Source organism: Lepeophtheirus salmonis, chromosome 3, assembly GCF_016086655.4.
Source record: "Lepeophtheirus salmonis chromosome 3, UVic_Lsal_1.4, whole genome shotgun sequence".
In the NCBI taxonomy this organism is placed as follows: domain Eukaryota; kingdom Metazoa; phylum Arthropoda; class Copepoda; order Siphonostomatoida; family Caligidae; genus Lepeophtheirus; species Lepeophtheirus salmonis.
In genome coordinates this window covers 39,887,144-39,902,825 of record NC_052133.2, presented here as the reverse complement: position 1 = coordinate 39,902,825, position 15,682 = coordinate 39,887,144, and the positions used below count along the sequence as shown (strand labels likewise).

Here is a 15,682-nt window from a genome sequence, read left to right as displayed (position 1 = left end):
AACGAATTGTTGTTGATGAGATCCATAACAAACATACCTTATAATTAACTTTTCTTCAACGAATCACAAAATAAATTATTTTGTGGTTCGACTTCCTCGCCTCCGTAACAAGTTTTTACGACTCACTTGCATACAATCCTATTATGAGTACTCTTTAGCCTTTAGGCTATAATAAACTTCTGTAATTGAACATACAAATGAGAACAAAAGAACAATTAAATCATAACCTATCATTGGTCATGAGTTCATTAAGGATCTACCTTATTTGAGGATGAGCAACGTTAAAACAAACACACAATGAAACTCAATTGAAGATCATTCTTTGGCAAAAAAAAAAAAATCCTGGGATAGGCTTATTCAAGGTTTTCTTAGAAAAAGAGGAAATAATTAAATCTAAGCAAATTGTAAGTGCACATATTCTAGAAGACAGAAAATATGATAATACGAGTAGAGTTGTCACGATACTAATACACGATGGAGTCGATCAGGGACTTCTTGTTGGTGTGATGACCTCTCTTAACTTTTGACTCAAGGTAGCTCCGAACAAAATAAACCATTTGATTCAAATTGTGTACCTAGGACAATTCTCTTACTTATCATCACATCAGCGCACCTGCGTGATGTCTCATAAAATGTAATAGGCTTGAAGTCTTCAATTATTGGATCCGTGGCTGTAATTTGGCTACTAATTGAAACATTTATATACACATTTCACCACAAAAAAAAGTAAAAACCTTGGGGAATTTCGCCATCATGTATGACAGAAAAATCCAGATATCTGAAGTGCTGGATTTCGTTGTTACAAACTATACATATTGGGATTGCAAGACATTCCTAATAAAAATATAAATAAATCAACATCATATGAATATATATATATATTTTTGGTTTTTGAAATTTTTTTTTGAAAAAGAAAATTCAAATATTAAATTTTTTGTTGATAAAAATTTCATAAATTCACAACTATTCACAAAAATAGAAAATGTTATATTTTTTTGAAATAAAAACATCCATATAAAAAAATTCTAAAAACTATTCACAAAAATGTAAAATTTCACAAAAAAATGTAAAATTTGTAAAAACTATTCACAAAAATGTAAAATATCAAAAAATGTAAAATATCAACTTTTTTGAAAAAAGTTTAAATCATCCATTCTCAAAAAATTAAATTTTTTGGAAAAAAAAAATCAAAAATCTACTGTTGTTCACGAAAAATAAAAGTTTTGCAAAAAAATTTAAAAATCCATAGACCATAGGTATTAACAAAAAATTTAAAATACTAAATTTTTTTGGAGTTTTTTTTTTTGATTCTGAACTTTTCTATTAAATTAATTTTTTTTTGAGAAAAATTTTTAAATATGAACTGTTTTTGAGAAAAATATAAAAAAACCATAGCTTTATATATATATACCATAAAATTAATTTTTTTGGAAAAAAGGTTGAAAAATTAAATTACATTTCAAATAGTAAATTTTTTGAAAAAAAAAATTCAAATATTAAATTTTCTACAAAAAAGAAAAAAATCCTCGAGCCCACCCCTTGCGACGCCCCTGATTAGGCGGTTTGCTACTATAACACAGCAAAAAAACCTATTGTGATCGTTGGATCACACACATGAAAAAAGGATTACATAGATGCTCTTCAACGTTACCTTATAAAAAAAACCTTTGTTTTTTGCACCCCCTGCTATTTTAAAACAAAACAAAAAACACATCATGACTGAATCAATCCTTGTTCTAAAAAGACCACACCTGAAGAGAAAACAAATATTTATTTAAATGATTGAAAAGTAGTATAAACACACACTGACATAACTTAATATAACAGTTAACCCCCCAATATGATCTATACATGAAAAAAAAAATATTTATACATCTATGAATTATGGCGTTGTATTTTGTGTCAGCTGTCGATTTTCCACGTACCAGGGGCGTCTGCAGGATTATATATATATACCTACATATATATACATAACAATTTTATTGAAAAAAAATCTAAAAGATAAAATTATTTGGAAAAAAATACAAATATTAATTTTTTTGGGAAAAAATTAAAAATTAACAGCTGTTGAGATAAAATTAATTTTTTTAGAAAAAAAAAATTTATAATTAAATGAAATTTGGCCCTCTAACTCTCACGATTTGAACCCTATGGGCTACTTCTTTTAGAGGGAGATAGGGAAGCAAGTCGGCTCGAGGCCCCACAACAGTTTGGCCGACCTCAAGAAATCGATCGTGAAGTACTGAATCCCCTGCACGTCGTCTCGGCCTGCTCCTCCTTCTTGACCCGCCAAACAAATTCATCGCCGCCAACGGCAGAAATATCGAATAATCCTTTTCTCCATCTTTTGGATGAACAACTTTTGTGGATAAAAAAATCTGTAAAATTAAAATTTCAGGAGTTATACCCCATTAAAAAATGTCCCAATTTACCAGCACATCCCTGTATAATAATATATGGTCATACTTGAAGTTATGTCCAGCTTATATATCCATGATGATGTCAACGGATAAGAAGTTCCATTTTAGAACTCTCGGGATTAATATTCCATCAGTGTGATACAATCCTCAACTCCTAAGCATTTACATAACTAACAATACAGATATCCTTTCATGTAAATATATTGAAAACGATCAAGAATTATTACTTAACTTTTGCATTTAAAATAATTTGTTTTGTGTACACCTTTGTATATATTTGACACCCCAATCAGTTTGTTCTATGTATAATAAACCCATATGCGCCTTAGCATTATTTTAATATATTTACTTAAAAAATCATTTCATATCTTCGCAGAATGAACTTGACTCTTTATATCGGAACATAAATCTTTACTGAAAAATTCAAAATTTTTAGAGAGTGTATCTAAAAAGTTGTTAAGTTTGTCTAAAAATTGAAAAACATTTTAGTCTTAATTATTGAGATAAATCACTTTATAATTATACGTTTAATAAATCGATAAATTCAATAGTATAACAACGACTGTGACGTGACTCTCCATCGACAAAGGAAAAAAAGGAAATCGCGTGGTGAAAAACAGATATCAGCCAAATATGTGTAATCGACATACCTTGTATTTCAAGTTACCTAGATCTAACCTTTGAATATTCTTTGAACTCAAATACATAAAGTATATTTCCTTCTCTAGGAACGACTAGGGTGCGAACCTACGCACATTGAGTTCAAAGAATAATTTCTTCCGAGTGCATTGTCCATTGAAAAGGTATTCCAATTTTTTACCTTCTTAGTCTAAAAAGGAAGAAATATTGGAATGTGACACTTTTTTCTGCTTGAATATGTCCTTGACTTGACGTGTAAATGAGCTATATAAAAACCAGAGAAAATTAATGCAAATAAAAATAATTTTTAAAGATGCTCTGAAAACTATTCAGAAAAAAATATTTCATTTAAAATCAATTTTTATGTTTTAAATTTGTATGCAAAGGAATCTTTTGACTTCTATTAACAAACTTTGTTCTATCTACGAATTTAATATTATTTGATCTAGTAATCCAATATTCCATTGGAAATCCATTTTTTGTACCTGAAAAAAAAGTCAGTGCAATTTTCACCAATTTCTTTCTACATATCTCATTAGGCATTTATTTCTTATTTGGCTGTTTTCACTGTTTCAACTGTTAAGAAGCAGTCAGTTACTGATTCACGTGAATGAGCTCTGATCTCACTATGTGCATCGGTCGAGTGAGCGGCCCCCTTGGTCTGTGTACGCGCGCGCTGTCTGAGAGAACAGCCAGCGTGCGTGTACGCATAGTGCATGTGCGTGGCTGTGCACAACATTATAAAAACCTCCACTGTTTTTGGGGTCGCCAGTCTCTGGGGCCGTTATTTTTGGGGGCGCAGGATAAAATTTTTGGGAATCCCTGCGTTACCTCACTAAAACAAGAATATCCTATGTATTTAGTTTCCCACTTTCAATATATTTGTTACTTTTCGCATTATGAGTGTTTTAGACGTTAATTGGTTGAATTAAAATTAGCTCTTATTAAGCTGTGAATACTTCCAACAATCATTTCATAGTTGGGAAAGGTTGTGTGATACAGTAAAGGTAGCGGCTTGTTCTAAGACTGGTCTGAATAAATAAGGAACAACACAACTCTATCCCTCTAATGTTGCATGAGTCCTTATTTATTTGGTCTAGTCCAGTCTTAAGACCGGTCCTTATGACTTTCAGTACTAGAACTGATAAAAAAAAGAAGAAATAAAGTAGAGTGACGTCATCAAGGACAGAAATTTATACGTTATTAGGACTGACATGTAGGACTGAACTCAACAGGAATAGTGTTGTGTTGGTACTTATTTAGTCAGTCCAGTCCATCTTAGGACCAATCATATCGTTCCTGAGGACCATCAGTCCTTATCCTTAGGACCGGTCCTAAACTGTCAGTATTTTGAATTTTTCTTACAAATATCGAATGTTTAATAAGCCAAATATGATATATTTATTAAGATTATGATTGCACATACCTTGCAAAAAATACTATTCATTTCATCAAAATACTATATATTACGAACATATTATATAGTCACTTAGTTGTATAATTTATTATATTATATAAGATAATAATTAAAAATAGGAGAATCACCCCCATTGACGTCACGAGCGATCGACTTTACCTTCTTTAAGGACTGTATGAGTATGGGACTGTACTGGACCGCAGTCCCAAATAAGGACTGACGCATACACATTTGTCCTCCCTAAAGAAAGAAATATCCTATTAACGGACCTGAACATGGTGTCAATGTTAAAAAAAGAACAACCAGCTGTTTTAATATATATATATTCCTCTTTGTGAAGAATAAGAAGTAGTTGAGAGTAGTGTTGTGTCGGTCCTTACTTAGGAGCGATGAGTGATGACTACGGTTTAGTCTAGTCTCACTTGTCGGTCTTTAAATCGATCCCTCGTGACGTCAAGGAGGTTTCTTTTTCTTTTTTTAAATAATTCAGTTATAAAATAAAATAAATTATATAGCGTGTTCGTAAAATACTGTATTTAATGAAAAAAAAGAATATTTTTTGTAATATGTGTGCAATAATCTTGATACATATTTCATATTTCTTATTTGGCTTAATAAAGCATCAATATATTTATGAAAAATTTCAAGGACAGACAGTAAAGGACCGGTCCCAAATGATCGAGAGTCCTAAGACTGGACTGAATTAATAAGACCGACACAGTTGTCATTATTATTTAACTCCAGAGTAGTGAATATCCTTTCCTAAATAGATTCAAAACCTGTTTTAACGTTCGTGTGTCCTTATAAAAACTATCGTAATCCCGAGGACTTGTAGCGGAGATATATTTGTAAGTCCTTGTTGGACTCAGAGTAGAATTGGGGATCGACATCGGAGTAATTCTAGCAAATGACCTTGTTTATATCCTTTTTTCCTACCTATCTTGTCACAGGTGATAGTTTTTTTTGTTAAACTGCCCATTCCACACTGGTTTTCCACCGTTACATATATACAGATACTACACTTATACAACGTTTCCATAAGGACAGGAATACAATTTCTTGTTGATCCCTTATCGTATATATATTGGCCACCTTATTATTTCCATGAATAAATTATAAATTTTGGCTATCATATACAAATGTATATCCACGCTTTAAAAAATATACTACTAAGCAATATATTTATGTAATTCGTTAAAGAAATGTGGAGCACTAATATTAAGTCAATAATAGTCTGGGTGTACTAGAGATAAATAGTAGCAGTTAATATGATTGACTTATTTGGCCAACTACCAGGTGATATCGGCATTTTTTCAGTTTCTTTTTGGAAGAGAGGTTGGGTGATGCATCAAGGGTATTGACATGAGGTACGTCGTGTGATAAAAGTTTATTAATCTTTCAGCTTTATTTAAAATAACATTATTTATTATAACATGAAAATATATAAATATAACATTTTTAAATAATATTTTTAATGCTGCTTTTTCGTATTTTTTTTATCCTTTTTTGGCACGATAACAATTATATATAAATATTCATCAGTACATATGTAGTATTTTATAGCGCTAAATGAAGAAGGAAAGGTTTGTTTTAGGAGGAATAAGTAATCGCAGTAGTAGTAGTAGTTAGTAATTATAGAATATAGGGGTTGTTGGGAGTTGAAAAAAACTCAAATTATCATTTAATTGTTTTTTCTATATATATATATATAGCCAATGTATATAAAACTACTATATAGAGATTAACAGCCTGCTGATCGTGTGTGTATACGTACGTAAAATACAAAACATATTATTAATTAATAAATAATAATATTAATTATCATTTTTGATATCAAAATTCCATAGATTATTTATTAAGTAAAAATAAATGTACCTTTGGGGGGAGGGCAAACAAAAAAGTTATAAAGTTGAGTTTTTGTTGATATTATATGTGGATTGTAAGAGTGCTCTCTTTACAATTTAGTTTCTAATTGTAATTAAGTTTATAATAATAATACCAAAAAAAAAAAAAAAAAAAAAAAAAAAAAAAAAAAAGGTTAGCATTTCCTTTAAGAATAATAATAGTTTAATAATTATTGTTGTGTAAAAGCAAATTTATCTTGATTCATAAGATTTGTCCGGCATTTTTACAGATTGTTTCAAGTGTGGTTTTATTTTCATTTAAATATGTATTAAATCTATTTATATATATATTTGTGTCTGTTTATGTTGTTTGTGAAACTCTTTCTATATATAATTTAGTGTTTTGCAATGGATTTATAATAATAATAACCTAAGAAATGGTTTTTTCGTTCCTTTTTGTTTTTTGAAGTGGTTTTTGTTGGTTTGTTTGTTTTTTTGAAAAAAAATGACGGGGGAGGGGGGAAGCATTATTATTATGTAGTAGTAGAGTATATAATTAATTAATTAATATTCAATATCTTCATCCCTAACATAGATCAAAAATAATAATCATTTGTTACAAAAATGATGTAATAATTCCTATTATAATAAAGAAGTTCTAAAAAATAATTATCTAGGCTAATTTAGAAACTCGTAGTCCATTTAAAGCAAACGTGACATTCGGAATGTGATCGGCATCCTCCTCGTCCTCCTCTTCTTCGTCGCTACTCACAGCCCAATTAAAATACTTGACAGAGTATGAGAACTTTAAACCATCGCCTTCATCGTCGAGATGAGATGATGAAAGTAGTTCTTTTTGATGAGATTTCCCCCGTGCATTTTTCTTTTTGGAAAGACTCTGATGAGGGGCCTTTCTTCTAAGGAGGGGAGGTATTTTATCATCAGCCTCATCATCATGATGATGGAGGTGGAGAGTATGCTGTCCAAGATCTCCCCTCCTTCTTTCCCGAGTGAAAGACCCTTTAATGTCACCTTTTTCCGTTTCCGAGTTGGGCCTTAGGAGAAAAACGACTGGATGAATGATGCTGGTGAAGCGAAACGGAGGAAGGGGGCTGATGGTGGGGGTGGTGATGTGAAGCATTGATGACGATGGACTTGTTTATCTCCGAAACGACGACCATAGAATCGATCTGTTGCGGAGAGGTGGGAGAAGAGAGCCCTCCTCCTCCTTTGTTCAAATGAGCCTTCTTTCTCTTTTTCGTTGAAGATTTGTTCATTGACTGGTGATTACGATGATGAGGAACAGAAGGAGGAGGTTGATGTTGCTGCTGAGGCTGCTGACTACTCTCTTTACCTTCCAGGCTGGGATAACAACTGTTGTTGTCCTTGCTGTCTATACATTTTTCGTTCTCTTTGACCTTTTGATGATTGTATTTGAACGAGGACTTATCTATAAATAATAATAAAAAAATACATTTAACAAAGGGTTATGAAAATTATTTGTACATAGGTGATTGGGTTGTCCCTCCCTCGGTACCTCCTTTTTTCAAGGGATTTTGACGCAAAATTCCCGAGAAAATAATATTTACAGGAACATTTAATCCTTTCATAATATATGCTTTAGTTTTGAGACTCGGTCCAAGGTCGAATTTTTTGTTCGATCCGGTGATTTTTTCTAGATTAATCTAAATTGATATTTTGATCATAAATAATTTTTTTCTCTCTAAAAAGTGTTTTTTATCAAAAAAATTTAAAGCAATAATCTTTGTGAAACCAATAAAAATACTTTTTTTGTTTAAAATTTACTACGAGATTGAACTTGTACGGAATTAGTTAGGCTTTACCAAAATTATAAAAATCTCAAACCGAACCCCAACACAAATATACATATTGAAGATTTACTTTAAATAAAGTTTTGACGATTTATGCAACAATGCACAGAAAGGATTCCCAAGTACAAAAAAGCACCTATAACAAACCTACAAATGAATATTTAATCAGATATAACATCAATCTTATACATTATGTCGGGAAAAAAGAATTAATTTTGGATCTTTGACTAATGTATGGGTAGAACTAGCTTAAAATAAATTACTTGATTTCACAGTACAGCAAAACCCACATAAGGAGGATCTCAAGGGTTGTTGTTCGGTATAGTGGTACCAGGGTACAGGCGCATTTAAAACGCTACTTTACAAAAAAATTATTGAAGCCGGTACTTGGAGCACAATAACTTCATCAAAATATTGTTATGGCAATAACATAATCACCACACACAAAAAAAAAAAAAACGATAGTGAAAATTTTGTTTTACATATATATGGTTGTACAAGTTGCAATTTTGTTAGTCCTAAAATGCATTATTTATTTACAACATAGGTCATCCAATTACCCACTATACCTTGATACTATCGTTTTATTTTGACCCATTCAAATTACATGGTTATTATGTATTTATGGCTAATATAACTGTGTGCATTAGAACTTTATAATGTGCCATTTATTTAGATAATAAATTAGTAATATTTATTTAAATAGTCAAAAATTACAACATGAATATAATGATCATCCATGTTGGGATATTCAATTATTGCATTATCCTCATCCCAAGTTCTATAAATCCTTCTCCTTATTTTCTGGTCGGAAATGTTACAAAATTGTAACTTGTACACAACATATATATGTATATAATATTAAAATTTCTGTTCTAGCGTGTCAAAAATATACAGAAAAATAACCATATTTTATATAGGCAACCCTAGAAGAGCCCGAAAAAATATGTCTGCTTTTAAAGAAGTCTGCACTATCGAATAAATTGTATACTTTTAATATATCATTCGGGATTTACATTAATACCCATTATAAACACATTGTACCCGTAATAAGCGTGTTCACTTTATTTTTCACTATTAGTTATTCCTTGAATTTCCCCTAGATTTCCTCACTTAACAGGGATTCATGGCCAATCCACTTATAGAAAATTTATAATTATGATATAATTAAATTTCATATTTTGATTTTTTTTTTTTTAAATCGGTTTTAGGAGAGGGGGTGAAGGGTAATTATTTTGAAATTAGTAAAATTTTATGTTAAATTCTCCTATATATTTTTTCCTATTCTATATTAAATTAAGGAGACGTAACAACCTAACTACATAGGTATTAGTGAGCAAGACTCAAAATATATATTAATATGACTTACTGTGATTTTTCTTATGTTTCTTCTTTTGTTTAACAGGAGTCCCACCATTGTTGACTGAATAATGATGGCTGTTATTATTGGCATTGGCATTATTATTGTTGTTGCTGCTGTTATTATTATTATTGGCAGTAGTTAAATTTTGGTGAGAATGATAAATATTTTGAACACTATCATTATTAATTATATTATTGTTATGTTGATTATTGACATTATTAATATTATTATTATTTGAATTCCCGTTCCTATCCCTATCTCTAGGTTGTTCCCTTTCTCTCCAATTTGAGTCTCTATCTGCTCTACTATCATGAGAATGATTTAGCGGTACAGAAGGTGACGGAACTTTAGGAGATGCGGTGTTGGTGTTTGTTTTAGAGGTATCAAATGACTGAGAGGTAGGAGGTTTATCTGAGTTGTTTAAAAAGACCTTTTTTCTTCTTTCCGGAGATCGCCAATTCATAACAGAATCAGATCGGCCAACGTCCTTTTGGGAGGAATGTTTTGAAGAAGAATTCCTATTGACTGGAGGTCGGGTTTTTGAGTGGTGGGAAGAAGGAGGAGGATGTTGTTTATGATGTGAGTTTACCACTGAGGAGGGGTGTTTGAAAGTTCCTCCCAATGGTAATGCTCCATTGGCAGTGGCGTCACTATGTCTTCCTGAGGTGGAACCCCTAGAAGAAGTGGACGAAGCCGATGGGCAACGTTTTTGCGTTGTATCCAGCACTTTACTACTAGTCCGTTTTGGAGTTGTTTCGGATTTACGCTCACTACCACTTTTAGACGAACTAAACTTTCCTATTGAGCTTCCAATTTCACTGTTGGCAGGGGAGATCGACATAGCTGAATGAGGAGTCAAAGTTGGACCAATGAGAACCTCTGAATCCTATATGTATGTATAACAATATATAAAATCATACAGTTTAAACATAGTTTAAGTTTTAGGCACCTTACCGTATCAGAAAGACTGTCAAGTGGTGAAGAATGTGACGGGCAGGTTCCAGTTGAGACACTACTTAAACAGTCACTGAGATCATTACCATTATTATGAACAACAGGGGCAGCAGGTGATTGAGAATGTTGAGGCAATTGTTCTTTCTGTTCTCTAGGATGAAGTCTATAACCAGGAAGTTCTTTAGGAGTGACACATTCTAAGGGTACTCTATAAAATTGAGGAGGGACGGCGGGAAACGTAAAATTATTATAATTGTGCGGACTACCCAAAAAAGTAAAAGTTTCGCGCATCCAACTTCTATAATCTGATACATCTTCAGGTATTTCAACAATGCTATTTAAAATGCTGAAAAAAATAAAAATAAATTCAGATGGAATATTTTACTTATATATACAAATTACATTTGGAGGAAATGTACATTGCTATAACTTATAAAAGAGGAGCAAACCTACCTTTTTCCATCAGGAATGGAAGCCTGAGCAACGACTAGACTAGTTAGAACGGCAAAAGCTCTATCAAAAGAATTTTGTACTGTAACAAATCCGTAGGAACTCCGCCCTACATCGTTAGTGTGATCAAGAGGATCTTCTATACTCAGTAGAGCAGGAGCATAGCCATTAGCTATCACTTTTTGAAACTAGAAGATAAATGAAAAAATCAATATATTAAATCAATATAGATATGTAGAGTTAAAAAGAATATCCATCTTTTGAATAATACCTTCGTTTTTGATATATAGGAACCACCATCAGTAATGCGAATGGCTGTATTCATGAAATTGAAATTTCTTCCATAAAGTTCTAAAATTTCAATAAGCATGACCCCAAGATTGGCTCGTCCTGACGAAGCAGTCTCTTGAGAATAATGATGTTGAAGATAGCTGATGACAAGAAGGATTAAGGAGTATGAGGAAAGGCCACCCGTAAATACCTTAGGATAAAAATACAAATCATTCAAATTAAAAAAAAGGAACTTGTTTGGCAAAATAGAATTGAATATTTGAGAATGATGAAAGTTGCATAATTCATTCAATAAAGACAATAATAATAACAGTGTGAAAGACTTGTAGCAATTTCCACTTGACATACTTTTGAGAAATGATGTAAAAAAAAAAGGTCCGATTGATTTAATTAAAGTTATAAACTATATAGCAGTCAATGATCATAAATTCACCATGTTTGTGTAATTATAGATTTTAATAGGATAGAATAATAATAGTAATAGGGGAAACCACAAATTAAGAAATATGCATACATTTAGTTAAGAGCCAGGAGAAAGAAAAACCTTTAATATGTTAAAAGAAGGTATCAAAACCTTGTGCAACAAATAATATAAAATAAAATAAGCATGTTATTCATTGCCCGCAGACGGATGACATATGGGGATTAATTTGCACAGAGTAAAATTAAACTTGAATTAAAGCTAACTATCACAAACTAGGACTACATTTTCTGGACTTTATAATAAATACACATCATCATCATTGAACTACTATCATTCACAACTTAAAAAATTAAAAGTATTTAAGTTTTTCATAAGTAAGGAAAGAATGAATAAAAACCATATCTACCTCATTGAGATCACGCTGGAGAAGAAACTGTTTCAACACATAAATCAGCTTTGGCAATGAGGGATAAAGTTTTTTAAAGTGTTTTATGAGTTCAGCAGCTCTTACTCCGTTCGACATGTTGAAACTAATATCAACTTTGATATCTGAGCGTATATCTGTGAGTTTGACAATAGGCACCTACAATAGCAAATAAAGTGAATGGTATATATATATACATACATGATTTCATTTCATTAAAATATACTTTTCTTACCGCAGCTTTATCTAACACTCTGAGTGAATCAGGGGAAGCTATTTTCTTTTCCAGTAGTACACGTTCAATAGTCCGCAACGGCAGTGACTCCCACTTTCCACAAATTACCAAATCAATGTCACTAAAGGTTGAAAATGAATATTAATTAATTAGGTAGGCATATAGGTACATTATGAGAGAGATAGTGAAGTAAAATAATTCAAAAGTGAATATTTTCACACACTAAAGTTTCACATTTAAAGATATGACAGAATCAATCCACCCTCTTCAATAAAGTAGTGATACTGATTTGCACAAAACACTGAAATGGAGGGACTAGCAGGTGTAGACTGGCGCTAATGCGATTCAAACTTTTTTTTTGCATAATGCAGAATTTAATATGAGAAACAAATTTCTTATTAAAAAGAGTGAGTGGCATGTGATCTTTTTCTTTTATCTTGGTTTGTGTAACCTTGACAAAAAATAAAAACAGGTGCATCTTGTTGCACAATTGAAATGAAAAAGATGCCTATTTGCTGCTGCTGCTTCCGCTGGTGAGTGGAGTACTGAAACGTGGTGTAGACCCCAGATACGGATCTGAAGAATAGATGGGTTCACTGTGTTGCTATACCTTGTGGGAAGATAGAGCCCCGTACGAAAGCTTCCGGATATTTCAACACGTGCTGCAGGATAGAGTTCATTGATGGCGGATCGTATCCTTTCCACCACATCCAAACGAACGGCGTGCTCCAGCGTCGTGGGAAGCATCCAAGCGTAAAAGTCCTCGATCTCTTGATGAAGCCTGAAAAGAGATGGATGGAGTAGTTGGAGAGAGGGTTTGATGAGTGCGTGAGACTCACCCGAGGACCCCCGGGAGCCTCAGACTCCCGTGCTTGATCCAAGGAATTCGACTGTAGATGCAACGCAATTTCCTCCGTCGTTCCTTATCATAGAGTCTTTCCTCTCTGGGCGGAGGACCCTTGAAGTGCCCACCCATTAAGGGGACGAATCCTGGAGGAGGAGGACCGCCCAGGTTCATGACCACCAAGACTCCAAATACAACAACACTTTCACTTTCCTAAAATCGATGATGGATCCAAGGATGTAATTCTACCTCTCCTCACAAATCAACATGAATCCATGTGTTTCTTCTACTTTGTGAATAGCCAAGGTCTTGAAGAATTTAGAGAAGGGATCAGAGAACTCAATCCTTAGGTCGGTTGCTGCAAAAAATTCCTCAATAAATTCTACTTCTCAAGAGACAGGCTAAGAATATTTAGTGCGTGTTTCATTAACTAAAAAGCAGCTGTGAACATCATTTTGACTGCTGTTCATTCCGTAGCTCCGCCTACTTCCCACTCGCTCTCCGCTGCTGCTACTCCTCGTACTGCTCCTACTACTAAAGCTGCTGCTCCATCAAAGCTTCATATTTCTACTCCCTCCTTCTTAGCTTAATTCTACTTCTCACACAGCTGCTGCTGCTTCCTCAGCTCCTTCTTCTCCTCTTATTCTTTCTCTTTCTAGCTAGAAGTAGAGTAATTCTTACTCCTGCTGCTCAACTCCTACTCACTCTTTCAATCATAGAGTTTGTTAAACAAGTAGAGTCTCTATACATAACCAATATCAGCAGGCGGAAGGGGGTTCTTTCCTTTTCATTTCAATAATAATAATAGCATGTATGTACGTACTCTTGACACACTCACTCCATTTCTGCCACAATCCGCCATTATCATCCATACACATGACGCACACTCTCAAAAACAAATCAACGTGCAAAAATAGCATGTCAGGGAAACCTCTTCTGCATGACACTAATATTTATCATCCTTCTATAATCACCAGCCTCCCCCCCCCTCACGGTTTGATGTGATAAATTATTTATGTTTAAAGAAATATTTATAATTATTTTTTTGTAGAAATGGTTCCTGTCCCTCCCTTAACCTTAAAGACATCCCCATCAATATATTATAATAAGCAGGGAATTCTTCATGTCAGGACTTTATTCCCTCTTCCGCTTAAAGACATGTTGATATTATTTATTTATTAAAAGGACGTGCTATGCGTGCGTTCGTTATGAGGAATTCAAACATGTGAACTGCTTAGGTTGACACGTGAATAAGTGTCTTAGAGGAATAGGCATCATCTCTAAATGGGGATGAAGGAGCTAGGACTTGCGAATACGTTTCTGCCTTATCATGTTTCTTTTTTATATTTTGTTAATTATATGGACACTGTGGGTCTGTTCTATATAATATTTTATGAATGGCTCACAAGGGATCTACTCTCGAATGTACATACCCAGTATTGATGAATATTTGAACATGTCTTTGTGTTGGATGGAAAAAATCATGCTTTTCACAGACATAATTCATTTTCACTCAATCCCATAAATGAAATCATGAATCTCACTCAAGCAGAGAATACATATTTAGTAATTAAGCGTAATAAAAATGAATAAACAGAGTTACACCAGAAAACATTTTTTTTAAATAAATAGTTAATGGAAGACTAGGCGTGTAGTAGTATTCGTGTTAATAGTCGTAGCTACTACGGAATTACAAGAAGAAAAAAATCATATTTTATTATTAAAAGTTAACTACATCACTACATTGTACTATTCCCTTAATTATTGAATTTTATACGGTTCAAGTCGTGTGTGCTTTAGTAACTGTATGTAGTCTGTCTCTCAAAGTATATTTGATTAATTATATTATTATTCTCGTCTTCATCTCACAAATATCATGTAGACATTTATTACAGAACATACGGAGAATCATTCTTCAACAATCAAGAAAATATGCGAAATTACTACGTCTTGCAAGTCAACAAACTCAAAAAACAGAGGGGGAAATTAAGACGTCATACTCCAAAATGAAGCACACCACATATTATTCGGAGACTAGAAAAATATAGTTTAGTTCAATGATATAAAATTTGATTGCAAAATATTACGAATTTTGAAAAGCCTCTAAAGTTATCTCCGATAAAGATAATCATTTGGAGTTGACGAGATTTTGCTAATATTGACATTTATTTAATTTTTTATAAATAGGAAAGGATGGTTATATTTTGATTTAATAAAAAGAGTAAATTTTGGAATAGACATAATCTCTAAATGGGAATGAAACTGTTTTTATTTAATTCAATTTATTTTCTGTTAAAGTTGATTTTTAACATACACTTTATTTCTCCTTCAAACCGGGCAGGATGTAAAAAGATGAAGGTTGGTCAGGCTGTTTAAATATATTAATTATTATGTACATATTCTATTTGAGCCCAGTTTGTTTCATCATCCATATACAGAAAGGTGGCTTATGATGCTTGATACACGAGGATAAAAAGGACTTCTTTGATTCCTAGCAAAGAATAGAATAGAAATAAATCTTTTAGTCATCTTAAATTGATAATCA

The 15,682-nt window shown here is 32.6% G+C and overlaps 1 protein-coding gene and 1 long non-coding RNA gene across 2 annotated transcripts; one reads left to right on the top strand and one right to left on the bottom strand.

Annotated features, from left to right (window-relative positions):
• Positions 1-5,848: 5,848 nt before the first annotated feature.
• On the bottom strand, positions 5,849-13,835 carry LOC121115096 (uncharacterized). The gene is made up of 9 exons (XM_040709258.2): positions 13,133-13,835; positions 12,904-13,074; positions 12,294-12,414; positions 12,041-12,217; positions 11,191-11,400; positions 10,923-11,107; positions 10,470-10,815; positions 9,522-10,401; positions 5,849-7,770 (listed from the first exon to the last, which is right to left on the bottom strand). The coding sequence occupies exons 1-9, from the start codon at positions 13,309-13,311 to the stop codon at positions 7,349-7,351; spliced, it is 2,691 nt and encodes an 896-aa protein (XP_040565192.1). The 5' UTR covers positions 13,312-13,835; the 3' UTR covers positions 5,849-7,348.
• Positions 13,836-13,905: 70 nt separating this feature from the next.
• On the top strand, positions 13,906-15,399 carry LOC121115097 (uncharacterized). Its single transcript, XR_005863413.2, has 2 exons — positions 13,906-14,942; positions 15,020-15,399. It is a non-coding gene; the product is annotated as an uncharacterized lncRNA (long non-coding RNA).
• Positions 15,400-15,682: the final 283 nt, after the last annotated feature.

What these genes read in the sequence shown, in the direction of transcription:
- LOC121115096 (XM_040709258.2), bottom strand. Translation starts at nt 13,311, where the DNA reads ATGAACCTGGGCGGTCCTCCTCCTCCAGGATTCGTCCCCTTAATGGGT. An exon ending in AGGCTCCCGGGGGTCCTCGG is followed by an intron (nt 13,075 to 13,132) that starts GTGAGTCTCACG and finishes ATCTCTTTTCAG; the next exon opens with GCTTCATCAAGAGATCGAGG. An exon ending in GAGTGTTAGATAAAGCTGCG is followed by an intron (nt 12,218 to 12,293) that starts GTAAGAAAAGTA and finishes TTGCTATTGTAG; the next exon opens with GTGCCTATTGTCAAACTCAC.